Source organism: Entelurus aequoreus, linkage group LG10 (genome assembly GCF_033978785.1).
Source record: "Entelurus aequoreus isolate RoL-2023_Sb linkage group LG10, RoL_Eaeq_v1.1, whole genome shotgun sequence".
Classification (NCBI taxonomy): Eukaryota; Metazoa; Chordata; class Actinopteri; order Syngnathiformes; family Syngnathidae; genus Entelurus; species Entelurus aequoreus.
This window is the reverse complement of record NC_084740.1, coordinates 66,590,356-66,607,659: the sequence shown is the minus strand read 5'-3', so window position 1 is coordinate 66,607,659 and position 17,304 is coordinate 66,590,356. Positions and strand designations below refer to the sequence as shown.

General features: G+C 38.8%; 2 protein-coding genes across 2 annotated transcripts in view; one reads left to right on the top strand and one right to left on the bottom strand.

Moving 5' to 3' along the window:
* Positions 1–17,012, bottom strand: part of rif1 (replication timing regulatory factor 1) — a 50,762-nt gene extending 33,750 nt beyond the window's left edge. Inside the window, exons 1-6 of the mRNA XM_062061483.1 lie at positions 16,802–17,012; positions 8,947–9,073; positions 1,689–1,767; positions 1,524–1,620; positions 1,331–1,461; positions 1,154–1,248 (exon numbers count right to left, since the gene is read on the bottom strand). Of these exons, the coding sequence (XP_061917467.1) occupies positions 1,154–1,248; positions 1,331–1,461; positions 1,524–1,620; positions 1,689–1,767; positions 8,947–9,062 (518 nt within the window). The 5' untranslated portion in view covers positions 9,063–9,073; positions 16,802–17,012. The remainder of the gene's footprint in view (positions 1–1,153; positions 1,249–1,330; positions 1,462–1,523; positions 1,621–1,688; positions 1,768–8,946; positions 9,074–16,801) is intronic.
* Positions 6,397–17,304, top strand: part of fhip1b (FHF complex subunit HOOK interacting protein 1B) — a 716,414-nt gene continuing 705,506 nt past the window's right edge. Inside the window, exon 1 of the mRNA XM_062061486.1 lies at positions 6,397–6,526. The gene's annotated coding sequence lies outside the window, so the exon portion shown is untranslated. The remainder of the gene's footprint in view (positions 6,527–17,304) is intronic.

Below are 17,304 nucleotides of genomic sequence, written 5' to 3'. Positions count from 1 at the left end.
CCAGAGCCCAAAAAAAGTCTGCGGGCTATAGAGCGTTTTCTATTCGGGCTCCAATACTATGGAATGCCCTCCCGGTAAAAGTTAGAGATGCTACCTCAGTAGAAGCATTTAAGTCTCATCTTAAAACTCATTTGTATACTCTAGCCTTTAAATAGACTCCCTTTTTAGACCAGTTGATCTGCCGTTTCTTTTCTTTTCTTTTCTACTCTGCTCTGCTCCGGGGTGGACCGCTAGCCTGTCCATCAGATGGGGACATCTCTACGCTGCTGACCCGTCTCCGCTCGGGATGGTTCCCGCTGGCCCCACCATGGACTGGACTTTCGCTGATGTGTTGGACTTTCACAATATTATGTCAGACCCACTCGACACCGAGGATGTCGTTGTGGCTTGTACAGCCCTTTGAGACACTTGTGATTTAGGGCTATATAAATAAACATTGAATTTTTTTATTATTTATAGCAGGAGTGTCAAAAGTGTGCCCCGGAAGCCATTTGCGGCCCACAGCTAATGTTTTAAAGGCCCACGGCACATTCTAAAAATACTATTAAAATAAACAAAAACATAACAAAAGTGAAATAAAAAAGCTTAAAGGTTAAATGTAATTTAGAAAAAGTTGCAATGTTGACTAATAAAATAAAGCTGTTTTTTTTTTTTCAAACTGTCATTGCTCAAAACATAATATTGAATCAAAATCAATGTTATTATGAATTATTGACCTAACCAAGGTTCTGATTACTTCACATCAAATATTCCACTAAGAAAAATATTTTTGGTGGAAGATTTTGCAACACTAAATTGGCTCTAGTGTGTGAATGTGAGTGTGAATGTTGTCTGTCTATCTGTGTTGGCCCTGTGATGAGGTGGCGACTTGTCCAGGGTGTACCCCGCCTTCCGCCCGAATGCAGCTGAGATAGGCTCCAGCACCCCTCGCGACCCCAAAAGGGACAAGCGGTAGAAAATGGATGGATGGATGGAAGATTTTGCAAATTTGGTAAATAAATAACCCAAAAAATTTATATTTTGTTGTTTTCTTACTGTACCGAAAATGAACCGAACCGTGACCTCTAAACCGAGGTAGGTACCGAACCGAAATTTTTGTGTACCGTTAGTGTTTTAAAATACGGCCTTATGACCTCGTTACGACACACGTTACCTGATGATCACGTTCAAAGCCTCGTGTTCCATCACCACAGACTGGACGTCGCCTTTGCTCCAAATGCTCTCCAGCATCGCCAGGATAAACGGGACCTGAAACAAAGGACAAAGGTCAGAACCTCTGCGCGGTGCGACCGGAAAGACGGACCGGCAGCCTCCGGTCTGGCGCGCTCACTTTTTTTCCCACCACGTCAGCGGAGAAGCTCTGTTTGGAGATGACCCACAATGCCCGTGTGCAGGTGTTCTTCTCCGTGGAATTAGACACCACCGAGCAAAGTGCAGACAGGATATCGGCGGCCAAGGTTTCTGGAAAACGTGAGTACTGGTTTATTCACATCTGTGACATACAAATTAAAAAATCAACATACCGGGAACTTGCGAGACGACGTGCGAATGGTAGAGACAAAACCCCAACGCCTGCAGGGCCGCTTGGCTCAGCTCGGCGTGTGGACTGCTGACGTGGGCCTGAGGACGCCAAGACATGGCGTTATGACGGTGATGTCGCCGCGCGCTATGAAAAACTCAAAACTCACCAAGATGGCCGCGCCCAGACGGGAAAAGTGCTTTTCAACTGCAGGGAGAAACTGCCGACCTTCCTCTCCACTGAGGCGGCTGCAAAATTGGGGGGAAAAAATCAATTAAAAAACGAAATAACAATCTAAAATTATTTAATAACTTCTTCTTTATTTAATTTTTTATACAGTCAGATTAAACAAACATTACGGGGTGGCGCTGTGACTTATTTAGAACGTGGCCTACACACTTTTTCAAGGCCACATCTTCTTCATACCTACTAATGTTTAGTAATTATGATCAATGGAGCCGAGTACCAGGTTTAAATCAGGGGTCTTCAACGTCTTCCAGGACAAAGACCCCCAGACTGATGAAGAGATTCAAAGAATACATTATGGTGTCGCTAGCTAGCGGCTACAGCCCAGCTTGTCCTGCTAGCTGGCAGCCAGAGCACCAATTGCTAGCCATCTTAAATGCTAATAGTATAACTATTAGGGGGTGTCAAAGAAAATCGATTTTCGAATGAATCGCGATTCTTTCAATGAATCTTAATCGATTTCAAAAAATCAAAAATCCACTTTGAAAAAAAAATTATATATATATATATATATATTTATTTTTAATCTGTCCTGTCCAGCCAGGCAAATAATATTGTTGACATAGATGTCCATATTTGCTGTACAGATTTACTCTAGAAAAGAGAATTATTGGATACTTTTCTTGTTGCCTTATTTGTATTTGACTTTATTAAATGTTTGGGTAGAATGTTATGGAAACCAGTTTTCTTTTAAGTAATATTAATAATTACCAGAACTGTTCATCTATTTTTGGAGAAATGTAGTTAGTCATAGAACTGGTACCCAATGTTTTTAAAAAAATAATAAAAATTAAAAAAGTATTGATTTTGAATCGAGAAACGATTCTGATTTGAATCGTTATCCCCAAGGTCCGAATCATGTGGTGCCTAAAGATTCTTAGCCCTAAAAACAATTAATGTTTTCATTTTAAACCTGCAGGGTACAGTGAGTAGGGTGGCCATGCAAATGCCATTTATAATCTACACTACAGCGTGTTGGATTAATGGCAATGTATATGTAAATATCATGTATGACAAAAGATGCAGGGGGAATTAATATATAAAGTTTCATCAACCAAAAATGTCACAACCCTCTTGCAGACCCCATGTTGAAGAGTACCAGTTTACATTTTTGTGGCGAATCGTCCGACTGACTTCAAAGTTTGTCGCCAAGCCCCGCCCGCATCCTGTGGCGTGGTCTAATACTTGACGCACTTTGTCACCGTCCATCATTCTGGGACACCTGGTTTTGATTTGGGCTCATTTGGTCAAAGTCCTCCAGGTCGAAGTACGACCCGATTTGTCCCCAAAAGACAACTTGTGAACATGGCTTTTTGAGACTTGATGTGTGCGTCCCGTTGTTCGCCAACTGCAATTTCTTTTAAACTGAATAAGGGGGCGCTACTGCACGAGATGTTAGGATTAGTGTTCCAGCCCCGAAAATTACATTTTTACTGGGTCATCCTTTGATTACTTTTCGTGCAAGCGAAAGCCTAAAAAAGCGAGGAAACCCATAGAATGTTAACTTAAAAAATTCCCGCACAAACTTTGACGTGCTTGTTATCTGTGCTGTGAACCTCCAGCCCAGGGTTAAATGAAACTAAAAGGCAAGGATAAAACTTTAACATGCTAACGTTAGCTTGTTAGCAGTTAACATACTTGCAAGATGGAGACATCTTTCAAAACCCATACATTTTAGATTTAACTGATCAAAATTAGCTACAATGCTAGCATAAAACATTAACATGCTAATAGTAGCATGCTTACATAAGAGAAGTACAGTAAGAATACTTCTAAGATGGCACCAAGTATCAAAATCCATGATTTTTAGGGTTAAACCATTCCTTCTCAAATAGTGGCGAGGGGGGGGTGTTGTTTCCTTTAGTATTAAAATGCTTACAATAATATGCAGAGGTATAGTTATAACAATTTCATACACAAATGATACTATTCATAGGCATGGTGGAGAGTGGGGGGGGGGGAAATGTTTTTTTCTTCCTGGGAGGGCGTAACAGAAAATATTTGAGAAGCACTGGGTTAAACATTCAAAATTAGGTAGAATCTCAGTATTTTATTTTAGTATGCTAATGTTAGCATGCAAACATAAGAGAAGTACAAGAAGCATACTTCTAAGATGGCGCCAGGTATAAAAATCCATGATTTTCAGGGTTAAACATACAAAATTAGCTAAAATGCCAGAATAATAGGATAGTACCGTATTTTTCGGAGTATAAATCGCTCCGGAGTATAAGTCGCACCGGCCCAAAATGCATAATAAAGAAGGAAAAAAACATATATACCGTATATTACCAAATAGTAGCCTGGGCGTTTATTTTACAAAATGGGGTCAGACCCCGGGCGGCTATTAGGACATGGGCGGTTATTTGCACAAGGCTTTTATTTATTTTTGCACCAGCCTGCACCAGGCCATTATTTGGTTACAATGGTTACTGTACAGTATTTTTTTTTCGTACAAACAATTTTAAATGTAAAAGCTATTGTAAACATACAAACAAAAAAACAAGACTATCAAAAGACAAGGCCTCAACATGGCAGTACTGCAAGAATTGTCAAATAGAATACCAATACTAAAAATAAATACACTTTTTAAATAAAGCAGCCTACCGGGAAAAATAAAATTATGGTACCAAGTACTCAAGTATTAAAAAACACACCATCAAAACAGAACAATAATACTGTCATTTAAATAAAATAAAGGCTACAGTACTCCAAGTTTTAAATAAAGCAGCATACAGGAAAAATACAATTATGGTACCAAGTACTCTATAAAACCATCTAAACAATAATACTGCAGCAAACGCAACCCCAGATGCAACTCAACTCAACCCCACTCATCATCCTCCTCCTCCTCCTCTCCCTCACCCCCCTCATCATCATCCTCCTTTTCAATCACAAGTTCATTGAGGAACTGCTATTCCTCATCACTCTTCTCCTCTTCCTGAACCACAGCAGCAGCCTGCTGTCTAGCCCTCAACAGCATCTCTCTGCCTGCCTGACATGGCTGTCCCTCCTTGAGGCAGTAAATGAGCTGGTCCTCACTCCCATCAGCTGCCACCGTCAGCCCACACACCTTGTAGGATACCAGAAAGCAACATTCAGCTATGGCTACTGTTTGCAACACGGACACACACACACACACGATTAAGCCAGCCACTTGTTGCACCAAACACCACCCCGGTGTCTCTCGTGTCACTCGCGGTGACATACAACTCCTTTGCCTTAATGCTGATCATTTTGCGGGACACACGGTGGTTCAGTCCACGAACGTGATGTATCCACTGACACAAATTAGCATCAAGCTCGTCGCTCACTTTCTTCCTACCTCCACCAGATAAGCGAGACAGTTTTCCATCGATTGCCGACTGAGATAGTAGTTCTCCCTTTTTTTGTTTCCATTCTCGTACACGTTTTGGGTCAACGTTAAACTGCCTGGCCGCTGCCAAACCACAATTCTGCTCCGCATACTTCACAATCGCTAGCTTGAACTTTAAGTCAAACTTTCTCTTCTTCCCCCTTAAAGTATTCCCGTCCATCAGTTGTGGTGTACCGGTATCCTGTTCATTCAACTCACTGCTACTGTTGCTTGCCATGTTGAAACTTTTCCTCGTGGGTTTGTTGTTGTGTGTTACGCTATATGCGGTGACCCACTGCAATATGTTGATTACCCAGAATCCCTACGTGACGTCTGCTGTTACCGTAATGACCAGAATTATTGCACCTTTGCTTTTCCTTTTAGCTTATAAATTGGGTTTAATGAAAATGAAATCAATATGATTTTAATCTAAATTATGCAAATAACAGCCCATGGGCGGCTATTTGGACATAGGCGTTTATTAGGAAGAGGCTGTTAATTCACAAAATGGGCTCAGACCCCGGGCGACTATTAGGACAAGGGCGTCTATTTGCACAAGGGCGTCTATTTGGTAATATACGGTATGTCGCACTGGAGTATAAGTTGCATTTTTTGGGGAAATTTATTTGATAAAACCCAACACCAAGAATAGACATTTGAAAGGCAATTTAAAATAAATAAAGAATAGTGAACAACAGGCTGAATAAGTGTACGTTATGTGACGCATAAATAACCAACTGAGAACGTGCCTGGTATGTTAACGTAACATATTATGGTAAGAGTCATTCAAATAACTATAACATATAGAACATGCTATACGTTTACCAAACAATCTGTCACTCCTAATCGCTAAATCCCATGAAATCTTATACGTCTAGTCTCTTACGTGAATGAGCTAAATATTTGATATTTTACGGTAATGTGTTAATAATTTCACACATAAGTCGCTCCTGAGTATAAGTCGCACCAAACTATGAAAAAAACTGCGACTTATAGTCCGAAAAATATGGTATGCTAATGTTAGTATGCCAACCTAAGAGAAGTTCAGTAAGCATACTTCTAAGTAGGGATGTTAACAATTAATCGATTTTCGATTAATTGCCGTTAAGAAATTACCCGATTAAAATTAACGATTTCAATTAATTGACAATTCCGTTCTGTCACGGTCGGTGCGGTGGTTTTCTGTGTGAAGGTAATGCTGAGTTTATACCTCGCTAGTCCACACGAGGGAGTTGTTGCTTATTGTACTTTTTCCAAGCAGCAACACCATCACGTGACCAGCCCTACATGTCCGCTGTACACATGAGAGTCCACATGCGAGAGAAGAAAAACAAACATGAAGCGACGCAAGAGAAGTGCTGTGTGGGAACATTTCACCCTAAAAGAGGACGATGCAACGTGCAAAATATGTAAGGCTGTTTTGAAGTACAACAATTCAACCAGTTCGTTAAATTACCACCTAAAAAGTTTACATGCCGCTGTGCTTGGAGGAGAGAGTGGAGGCGGAGCACGGCCAGGCCAGCCCTCCGTCGCCGAAGCGTTTTCCAAAAGAAAAGCGGTGTGTGATGACGCACGGGCAGAGGGCATCACCCAGAGGATTTGCAACATGGTTGAAAAGGATATGCTGCCTATAAGCATTGTGGATGGCAAGGGGTTTCGTGAGTTGATGAACTATTGTGAGCCAGACTACCAAATCCCTTCTCGAGAAACAATAACAACCCGCATAGAGGCTCGCTACAAAAGAAAGAAAGCCGAGCTGAAAGCACGACTGTTTCAAGCTGACTGATTATTACATTAATGTTTACACTAATAGTTTGTGAGAGACAAACTAAGATGGGCATAGTGCATGCACTTTATTTTATTTTATGCAGTGACATGTTTTTCATTCAGTTCTTCTGTCAGCCTCACTTGAGCCCAAATGTTAAGTTGAATCAATGACTGTTCTTCTGCAGCAGGCTTAGGTTTACTTATTTTGCTGTTACTTACAATTTCAGGGATGTCTGCCTTATATTTTTTCAAGTTGACTGTCATATAGGCACTTTTCCCAGTTCAAGAGGGATTCAATTAATGTTGCAGCTTGCAGGCTGCTAGCCTTCTAATAGTTTGTGAGACAGACTAAGATGTGCATTGTGCATGTTGTGCACTTGATGTTACTTTATTTTTCTTGTCTTTACAGTAGTGAGTGAGTGACATGTTTTTTCACTTCAGTTCTTGTCAGCCTCACCTGAGTCCAAAGGTGAAGTTCTGCAGCAGACTGCAACAGCCAACAGGCTTACTTATTTGCTGCCTGCTGTTACAATTTTCAGGGATGTCTTCCTTGTATTTTTTCAAGTTGACAGATAGGCATTAGGCACCTTTCCCAGTTCAAGAGGGATTATATAAAATAAAGCTAGCTATTATGGCTGCTGCCACTACCAAGTCTTGCATGTGTGACAAGACTAAAGTGCACTTTATATTATATTCCTCATGTTACAAAGATGACTTACTTTTGTATCAAATAAACATTTGATTAGGGAATACAATGTCCTTTGTATTTTATACCAGCAAAATTTTGATTTTGATTTTGTACCTTATTGAGGGGAAATCTCAGATGGGGGGAAAACGCCGCTTTATCAACTAATCGATGATCGATCGATAAGGTTATCAACTATCAATTAATGAAATAATCGATAATTTGCATCCCTACTTCTAAGATGGCGCCAAGTATCAAAATCCATGATTTTTAGGGTTAAACATACAAAATTAGCTATAATGTCAGTATAATAGGATAGTTATGCTAATGTTAGCATGCTAACATAAGATAATTTAACATACTTTTAAAATTGTGCCAAGTATGAAAAAGTTAACATAAAATGTTAACATGCTAATGTTTGCATGCTCACTTTAACATATTATAATAGGAAGAGTTAACATGCTTGCAAGATGGAGACAAAGTCTCAAAATCCATGTATTTTAGGTTCAAATGATAAAAAATAGCTGAAATGCTACGGACTAGCAAAAAACATTAACATGCTAACATTAGCATGAGAACTTAAGAAAAGTGAACATACTTCTAAGTGGGCACCAAGTATCGAACGTCGTGATTTTTTTAGGTTTATACGAATACATTTTACCAAAATGCTGCAATAAAACAACAGCATGCTAACACCGGAGAAGTTAGCATACTTTTAAAATGGCGCCAAGTATCAAAATCAATGATTTTTAGGCTTAAACATACAAAATTAGCCAAAACGCGAGTATAAAGCGTTGGCAAGATAGGAGAAAATACCAAAAGTGGCGAAGCAGTTATTTAATGTACCTACACCATGCCCAGTATATATTTTTATAGGAGTAAAATAGCTAAAATTTTAAAATGCTAATAGTTAGCATGCTCACACCTAGCAAGATAGCATGTCCTGAATGTACTGAACGTTTGCAAATTGGAACAGTTTAAATCGCTTGAAAAATGAGGAAATTGAGAAGAGGTAATGCTACTTCATTCTGCAGTTTGCAAAACAAATATACTATTGTAAGGGTGCGTACCTAATCAATAGGGCAAAGTGTACCTAATCAATGGGCCCATTGAGTCTTTTCCCTTTATAGCGTCGCCATGGTAACACTAAACGGTCCAAAAATTAAGTAGTGTTGTAGGTGCCGGCGAGACCTTTCCAACGATACAAGATACGTTGGGGTTCTTTGGCCGGTTCCATAAGTCCAAGCAATTTTAATATGGGCTGCTTGCTTCGCAGCAGGCCCTTACATAACTACAATGTTGTCTTTCTGCTCGGGCCATAATCCTGGAATCATCACTACTGAAAGAAGCGGTGACGGATGGCAATATGAGGCCTACTTGGCAATGGTGAGATAGGCGTCGGTCTGCTCAGGGCGTCCAGCGGCGCCGTCCTCCAGACACTCCAGCAGGGGGACGATGCTCAAGGCGCTGGGAGGCTCTGCCGACGCCATCATCGTTACACAGCCTTCGGGAGGAACACACGACAACATCATAGAACTGTGGAACTCCTGAATTCAAACACTTGTACAATTTTGGGGAAAAAACATATAACTTAAAAGTTGCAGATTTTTTCTTCTTCCTTTGGCTTGATGGTGACGTGAGCCCGGGAAAATGTGATGATAACCATAGATGAGCTAACAGAACCTATTAGGATGTAGTTCATTTTATTGGCCAACTTACTGTATTAGTTGTATAACTATATACAGCAGGGGTGTCAAACTCATTTTAGATCGGGGGCCAGATGGAGAAAAATCTACTCCCAGGTGGGCCGGACTGGTAAAATCACGGCACAATAACTGAAAAATAAAGACAACTTCAGATTGTTTTCTTTGTTTAAAAATAGAACAAGCACATTCTGAAAATTTACAAATCATAATGTTGTTGTTTTTTCTTTTTTACAATTACCTGTTGCGGTCAATAGTATATATACTTTATTTGTTGTTATTTATATTTTCTGAATACATTAAGTGATAATGTTAATCAGTCAACGCATTGGGGTTAATTTTCAATCTATCAAGATATATTTTTTTTATACATCCATCCGATTTCTACCGCTTGTCCCGTTCGGGGTCGCTGGGGGTGCTGGAGCCTATTTCAGCTTAATTCGGCCGGAAGGCGGGGTACACCCTGGACAAGTCGCCACCTCATCACAGGGCCAACACAGATAGATTTTATCAAAATCAAATTACAGGATGTTATTCATGTAAGTTGATAATTTTCCTCGACTGACGTACAAACATCATGTGGTTTATTTTGTACATATGTAGCATCATCTACAAAGATACAAAGAGTTGCTATTGCTACATCCGGTGGACACATTTAAAACAGCTGTTTTTTTCATTAAAACATTTCAGGGTAATTTTATACTTAGCAAACTCATCCCGCGGGCCGGTTAAAACCTGTTCGCGGGCCTGATCCGGCCCTCGGGCCGTACGTTTGACATCCCTGATATACAGTATCATACACCTGTGTTATACATTTTACATACATGTGCAGCTGGGATAGGCTCCAGCCCCCTGGGAACCCCAAAAGGGACAAGTGGTAGAAAATGGATGGATATTTATATTTCATGTATTATTCTTCAATAGGGGTGTGGCAAAACAGAACAGCTTTTGGAGCTTACATCGTCACGACCATTTTACACTAGCCTTGCAGTGCTACACATAAGGGCTGAAGCTACCAAGTATTTTAGTAATCAAGTAATCCATTGATTAGTTGGTTTAATTCAGGGGTGTCCCAACTTCTTCACTTTGAGGCCGCATTAGACTGAAAAAAATTTGGGCGAGGGCCAAAATCATATAAAGTGACACATATACCGTAATTTCCGGACTATAAGCCGCTACTTTTCCCCCTCGTTCTGGTCCCTGCGGCTTATACAAGGGTGCGGCTTATTTGCGGCCTGTTCTTGTCCGACACCGACGAAGAGGATTTCGGTGGTTTTAGTACGCAGGAGGAAGAGGATGACACAATGATTAAAGACTGACTTTTCATATACCGGTAGGCTGGTTATTTTGATAACGTACAGGCGAGCACTTTGTATTACTTTGCACCGTTGTATTATTTGTACTGTGCACGAATGCTGTTCGCCATGTCAAAGATGTGAAAGTTTGATTGAATGATTGAAAGATTTATTGTTAATAAATGGGACGCTTTGCGTTCCCAAACAGTCATCTCTGTCCCGACAATCCCCTCCGTGGTAGCAGGAACCCCTATATACTACGCTAATTACACATCAAAACCCTGCGGCTTATAGTCGGGTGCGGCTTATATATGGAGCAATCTGTATTTTCCCCTAAATTTAGCTGGTGCGGCTTATAGTCCGGAAATGATGGTACATATATCATATTGATATGATGGAAATATAATTAATATACTGTAGTTGGATATTAAGAGTATGTGAAAGTTCGATTTCTACCTTGTTTACTTCCATGACCTCAAAGTTTGGTGTCCAATCAGAAATATCAAGCAGCCAAAATGCGCCAAGAATGTATAAGTGTGAAGTGGTTTGCATTTTTCCCATCATGCTTTGCAATGGATTTAAATGTGTGTAATTTGGCATTTTTATGGTGCATTGACGTTTTTTATAATGTCCACAAATTTCAGTGAGCAGATTGTGTTGTGTGTCACCATGGTTGTTGACTTTTTGTGTTGGTTAGATTCTCTCTTTTCGCACCATGACTAGGGAAGGTTGTTTGCATTGGGTGATATGACTAAATGCTGCGCTCACTTACATTCAAAGCATAATGAAGGTCATTCACCTAATACAACACACTTAATCGCCTCATTGCCTATCTTAGGGAAAATAGTTAAAGATCGTTGTATTTGCCATAACCCTCATTACCTTCGATATTCCTTTTTATAGTTACCTTCTATTGAACTTATTTTATCTACTATTTAGTGAATTATTATTCATTATTTTTACTTTCTTTTAACCTTTTATTAACCTCCTTTTATCTTCTCTTTAACTTTTTACATTTTTCAATCTTTTATTTGACCTATTAGCCCAACCTTTACATTCCATATTTCTTTTTTACCTTTCATTTACCTCTTATTTACCATCTATTGACTTTCTTTGGCTGTCTTTACCTTCATTTTAGTTCATTAGCATTTTATTTACCTATTTTACCTTCTATTTCACTTTTTGATTACTACATCTACCTACTATTTACCTTTTTTTTTTTTTTCATTTTGTTTACCTTATTTTACCTTCATCTACCTTTTCCCCACCTTCCTGTACCTTGAATTTACTTATATTACCTTATTTGATCTTATATTTACCTTTTACCTTCTATTGAACTTATTTTATCTACTATTTAGTGAAGTATTATTCATTATTTTTACCTTCTTTTAACCTTTTATTAAGCTCCTTTTATCTTCTCTTTAACTTCTTATACATTTTTCAATCTCTTATTTGACCTATTTGGCCAACCTTTAAATTCTATATTTCTTTTTTACCTTTCATTTACCATCTATTTACTTTCTTTGGCTGTCTTTTACCTTTATTTTAGTTCATTAGCATTTCATTTACCGTATTTTTCGGAGTATAAGTCGCACCGGCCGAAAATGCATAATAAAGAAGAGAAAAAAACATATAAGTCGCACTGGAGTATAAGTGGCATTTTTGGGGGAAATTTATTTGATAAAACCCAACACCAAGAATAGAAATTTGAAAGGTAATTTAAAATAAATAAAGAATAGTGAACAACAGGCTAAATAAGTGTACGTTATATGATGCATAAATAACCAACTGAAAACGTGCCTGGTATGTTAACGTAACATATTATGGTAAGAGTCATTCAAATAACTATAACATATAGAACATGCTATACGTTTACTAAACAATCTGTCACTCCTAATCGCTAAATCCCATGAAATCTTATACGTCTAGTCTCTTACGTGAATGAGCTAAATAATATTATTTGATATTTTACGGTAATGTGTTAAAGGCCTACTGAAACCCACTACTACCGACCACGCAGTCTGATAGTTTATATATCAATGATGAAATCTTAACATTATAACACATGCCAATACGGCTGGGTTAACTTATAAAGTGACATTTTAAATTTGCCGCTAAACTTCCGGTTCGAAACGCCTCTGAGGATGACGTATGCGTGTGACGTAGCCCGACGAACACGGGTATGCCTTCCACATTGAAGCCGCTACGAAAAAGCTCTGTTTTCATTTCATAATTCCACAGTATTCTGGACATCTGTGTTCGTGAATCTGTTTCAATCATGTTCATTGCATTATGGAGAAGGAAGCCAAGCAAGCAAAGAAGAAAGTTGTCGGTGCGAAATGGACGTATTTTTCGAACGTAGTCAGCCACAACCGTACACAGCCGGCGCTTCTTTGTTTACATTCCCGAAAGATGCAGTCAAGATGGAAGAACTCGGATAACAGAGACTCTAACCAGGAGGACTTTTGATTTGGATACACAGACGCCTGTAGGGAACTGGGACAACACAGACTCTTACCAGGATTACTTTGATTTGGATGACAAAGACGCAGACGTGCTACTGTGAGTATGCAGCTTTGGCTTTTTTTTGCGTATGTACGTAACTTTTTTAAAATATATAAGCTTTATGAACCTTGGGTTAGGTGAACGGTCTTTTGGGCTGAGTGATTGTGTGTGTTGATCATGTGTTTGAATTGTATTGGCGTGTTCTATGGAGCTAGGAGCTAGCAGAGGAGCTAGGAGCTAGCATAACAAACACGCAGGTGTTATTATGCAGGATTAATTTGTGGCATATTAAATATAAGCCTGGTTGTGTTGTGGCTAATAGAGTATATATATGTCTTGTGTTTATTTACTGTTGTAGTCATTCCCAGCTGAATATCAGGTACCGTGAGTATGCAGCCTTGGCTGCTAAACATTCGATAACTTGACCGTATGTGCGCGTCACGTACGTAACTTTTTAAAAATATATAAGCTTTATGAACCTTGGGTTAGGTAAACGGTCTTTTGGGCTGAGTGATTGTGTGTGTTGATCAGGTGTTTGAATTGTATTGGCGTGTTCTATGGAGCTAGGAGCTAGCAGAGGAGCTAGGAGCTAGCATAACAAACACGCAGGTGTTTTTATGCAGGATTAATTTGTGGCATATTAAATATAAGCCTGGTTGTGTTGTGGCTAATAGAGTATATATATGTCTTGTGTTTATTTACTGTTGTAGTCATTCCCAGCTGAATATCAGGTCACCCCCGGCTCTCACAGCATCTTCCCTATCTGAATAGCTTCAACTCCCCACTAGTCCTTCACTTGCACTTTACTCATCCACAAATCTTTCATCCTCGCTCAAATTAATGGGGAAATTGTCGCTTTCTCGGTCCGAATCTCTCTCACTTCATGCGGCCATCATTGTAAACAATAGGGAACTTTGCGTATATGTTCAACTGACTACGTCACGCTACTTCCGGTAGGTGCAAGCCTTTTTTTTATCAGATACCAAAAGTTGCAATCTTTATCGTCGTTGTTCTATACTAAATCCTTTCAGCAAAAATATGGCAATATCGCGAAATGATCAAGTATGACACATAGAATAGATCTGCTATCCCCGTTTAAATAAAAAAAAATCATTTCAGTAGGCCTTTAATAATTTCACACATAAGTCGCTCCTGAGTATAAGTCGCACCCCCGGCCAAACTATGAAAAAAACTGCGACTTATAGTCCGAAAAATACGGTGCCTATTTTTTTACCTTCTAGATTACTACATCTACCTACTATTTACCTTTAAATTTGTTTGCATTTTATGTACCTTATTTTACCTCCATCTACCTTCTTCCCCACCTTCGTATACCTTTAATTTAATTGTATTACCTTATTTTATCTTATATTTACCTTTTACTGAACTTGTTTTACCTTCTTTTATGTGGTCTGAATGTTTATTAGATACACGATTAATTGAAGCAACATAAAACATAAACATGTAAAAGGGGGCACAAATAGAGTAAAAAACAGTTTTTACCCAAGACCCATAGTAGCATTAAACAGGCCTGAGTGAGCACAATGTGTCTGTCATGTCCTCATGTGTCATGTCTTTTTATTTTTTGGGACTATAATGTGCAATAATGTTATATATGTATATATTAGGGCTGCGAATCTTTGGGTGTCCCACGATTCGATTCAATATCGATTCCAAATCGATTTTTTTCCGATTCAAAATCAATTTTTTTTCGATTCAACGCGATTCTCAATTCAAAAACGATATTTTCCCGATTCAAAAGGATTCTCTATTCATTCAATACATAGGATTTCAGCAGGATCGACCCCAGTCTGCTGACATGCAAGCAGAGTAGTAGATTTTTGTAAAAAGCTTTTATAATTGTAAAGTACAATGTTTTATCAACTGACTGCAATAATGTAAATTTGTTTTAACTATTAAATGAATCAAAAATATGACTTATTTTATCTTTGTGAAAATATTGGACACAGTGTGTTGTCAAGGTTATGAGATGTGATGCAAGTGTAAGCCACTGTGACACTATTCTTTTTTTTTTTTTATAAATGTCTAATGATAATGTCAATGAGGGATTTTTAATCACTGCTATGTTGAAATTGTAACTAATATTGATACTGTTGTTGATAATATTCATTTTTGTTTCACTACTTTTGGTTTGTTCTGTGTCGTGTCTGTGTCTCCTCTCAGTTGCTCTGTTTATTGCAGTTCTGAGTGGTTCTGGGTCGGGTTTGGAATTGGATTGCATTGTTATGGTATTGTTGTGTATTGTTTTGTTGGATTGATTAATTAAAAAAAATGAAGGGAAAAAAAAAAATGGGGGAAAAAAAAAAAATCGATTTTTAAAAAATGAGAATCGATTCCGAATCGCACAACGTGAGAATCGCGATTCGAAACGAATCGATTTTCCCCCACACCCCTAGTATACATGCAACATAACATCATAAAGGACAGTACACACCCCGAGCACAGTCTCTTCAGCCTCCTACCATCAGGCAGACGATACAGGAGCCTGAAATCCAGGACTACGAGACTAACAGTTTCTACCCACAGGCCATCAGGCTTGTGAATGCTAACTTGTGAATGCTAGCTCTCCCCCCCCCCCGTTTTACTTTTATCTTTTTGAACAAAAGACAGCTACCATGACCACCCCCGAACTGTGAACCATCACTGTAGACACTTTTCACCTTTGATCATTAAAGACACTTTAACTGCTGCTGTGACCAAATGTCACCTCCATATTTATACTGTTGACTGTCAATCAGAATGTGCAATAATGTTATGTTACTTACTGTGCCTTGTATATACATTTTTATTTTTTATTTTTAGCTAAGTACCGTGTGACTTGTTGAAGGGTGGACTAGCAAAGTAAGATTTTCATTGTACGGCAAACTGTTTAACTGTGCATATGACGATAAACAATCTTGAATATGTATGGATGTGTGTGTGGATATATATACATATATATAGATACATATCTTCTTTTTTTTACTATTTATATTACTAAATTATTGTATATGCACCTTAGGGGATCTGCTTTAATTTCGTTGTTATTTGAACCTGTTCACTGTAATAATTACAATAAAACTCTATTCTATACTATAATATGAATCAACACTTTATGCTAATCAAATTCATCAATTTACTCGATTAATCATTGCAGCCCTACTTACACTTGTATGCCTTAATTATGTTACCTAAAAGGGGAAAGTTTGACCCTGGAATAGACTATTTCCATTCCCATTGTTTCCTATGGGGAGATTCAAATATAGAAACTGACTCAGAGGACCAATAAAACAACTTTCACATGAGAAGTATCAACACAAAGAACAGGTATTAAAAAAGTAAGATAGATAATGTGTACGATTATAGGTAAACAGCTAATGCTAACCAATGCTAACACACCACACCATTAGCAGCCCCGTTATCTCATCACGCAGACAAATAACTGTACATTAAAAGACACTTTTCTTACGAGGATTATGATTGGTTACAAACACTTGCCACACATTTTAGAAACTAACAAGAATGTTAAAAAGTTAACTGGCAAGGTAGCATTGCTAGCAAGCGCGCCGCGAACACGCGTGTGCTAAGCTAACAGGTATTGGCTAACATAAATTAGTGTTTATTGGGACGTAAAATACACGATAATTAGATAATAATGCAAGCATTAAATTTAGTGTCAGACAGTCAAACATACGCCCCACGCACACACAAAACTCCTCATAAGCTCACCTGGCGGTCCGCAGCGATGACGCACTGTTCGAAGCAGAAAACCGAGAAGGGGACGAGCGCTACTAAAGTGTCCGCCTATCGAGCTCAGCACCTCGGCTTGCTTTCTGCACGACACTCGGCCTTTTTGCTTGTGTTTGAAAACACGACGCCTTGTGCTTTCGCCCCGCGAAATAGCTGGCGCCAAACCTATCGGAAACGTCAAATCACCTTTGACCCCCCAATCGACGTCACATCCGGCCCAGCCCCCGTTTTTACCTTATAAGGAGCACGATGACTACAAAATGTACAGCAAAGGGGAGAAGAATACATGACACAAGTCATGTAAACCGGCGGTCAGAGTATATTTAGGTCATAAAAACAAAACCCGATTGGTTTATGATCATTTTATGTTGCAACACAAAAACATAAGAAAAAACAAAGCCGTCGAAAAGCAATAATTACATCCGAACAAATGTTTGATATTCTATATTTCGTCTTATAATAATACAAATAATAAATTACCT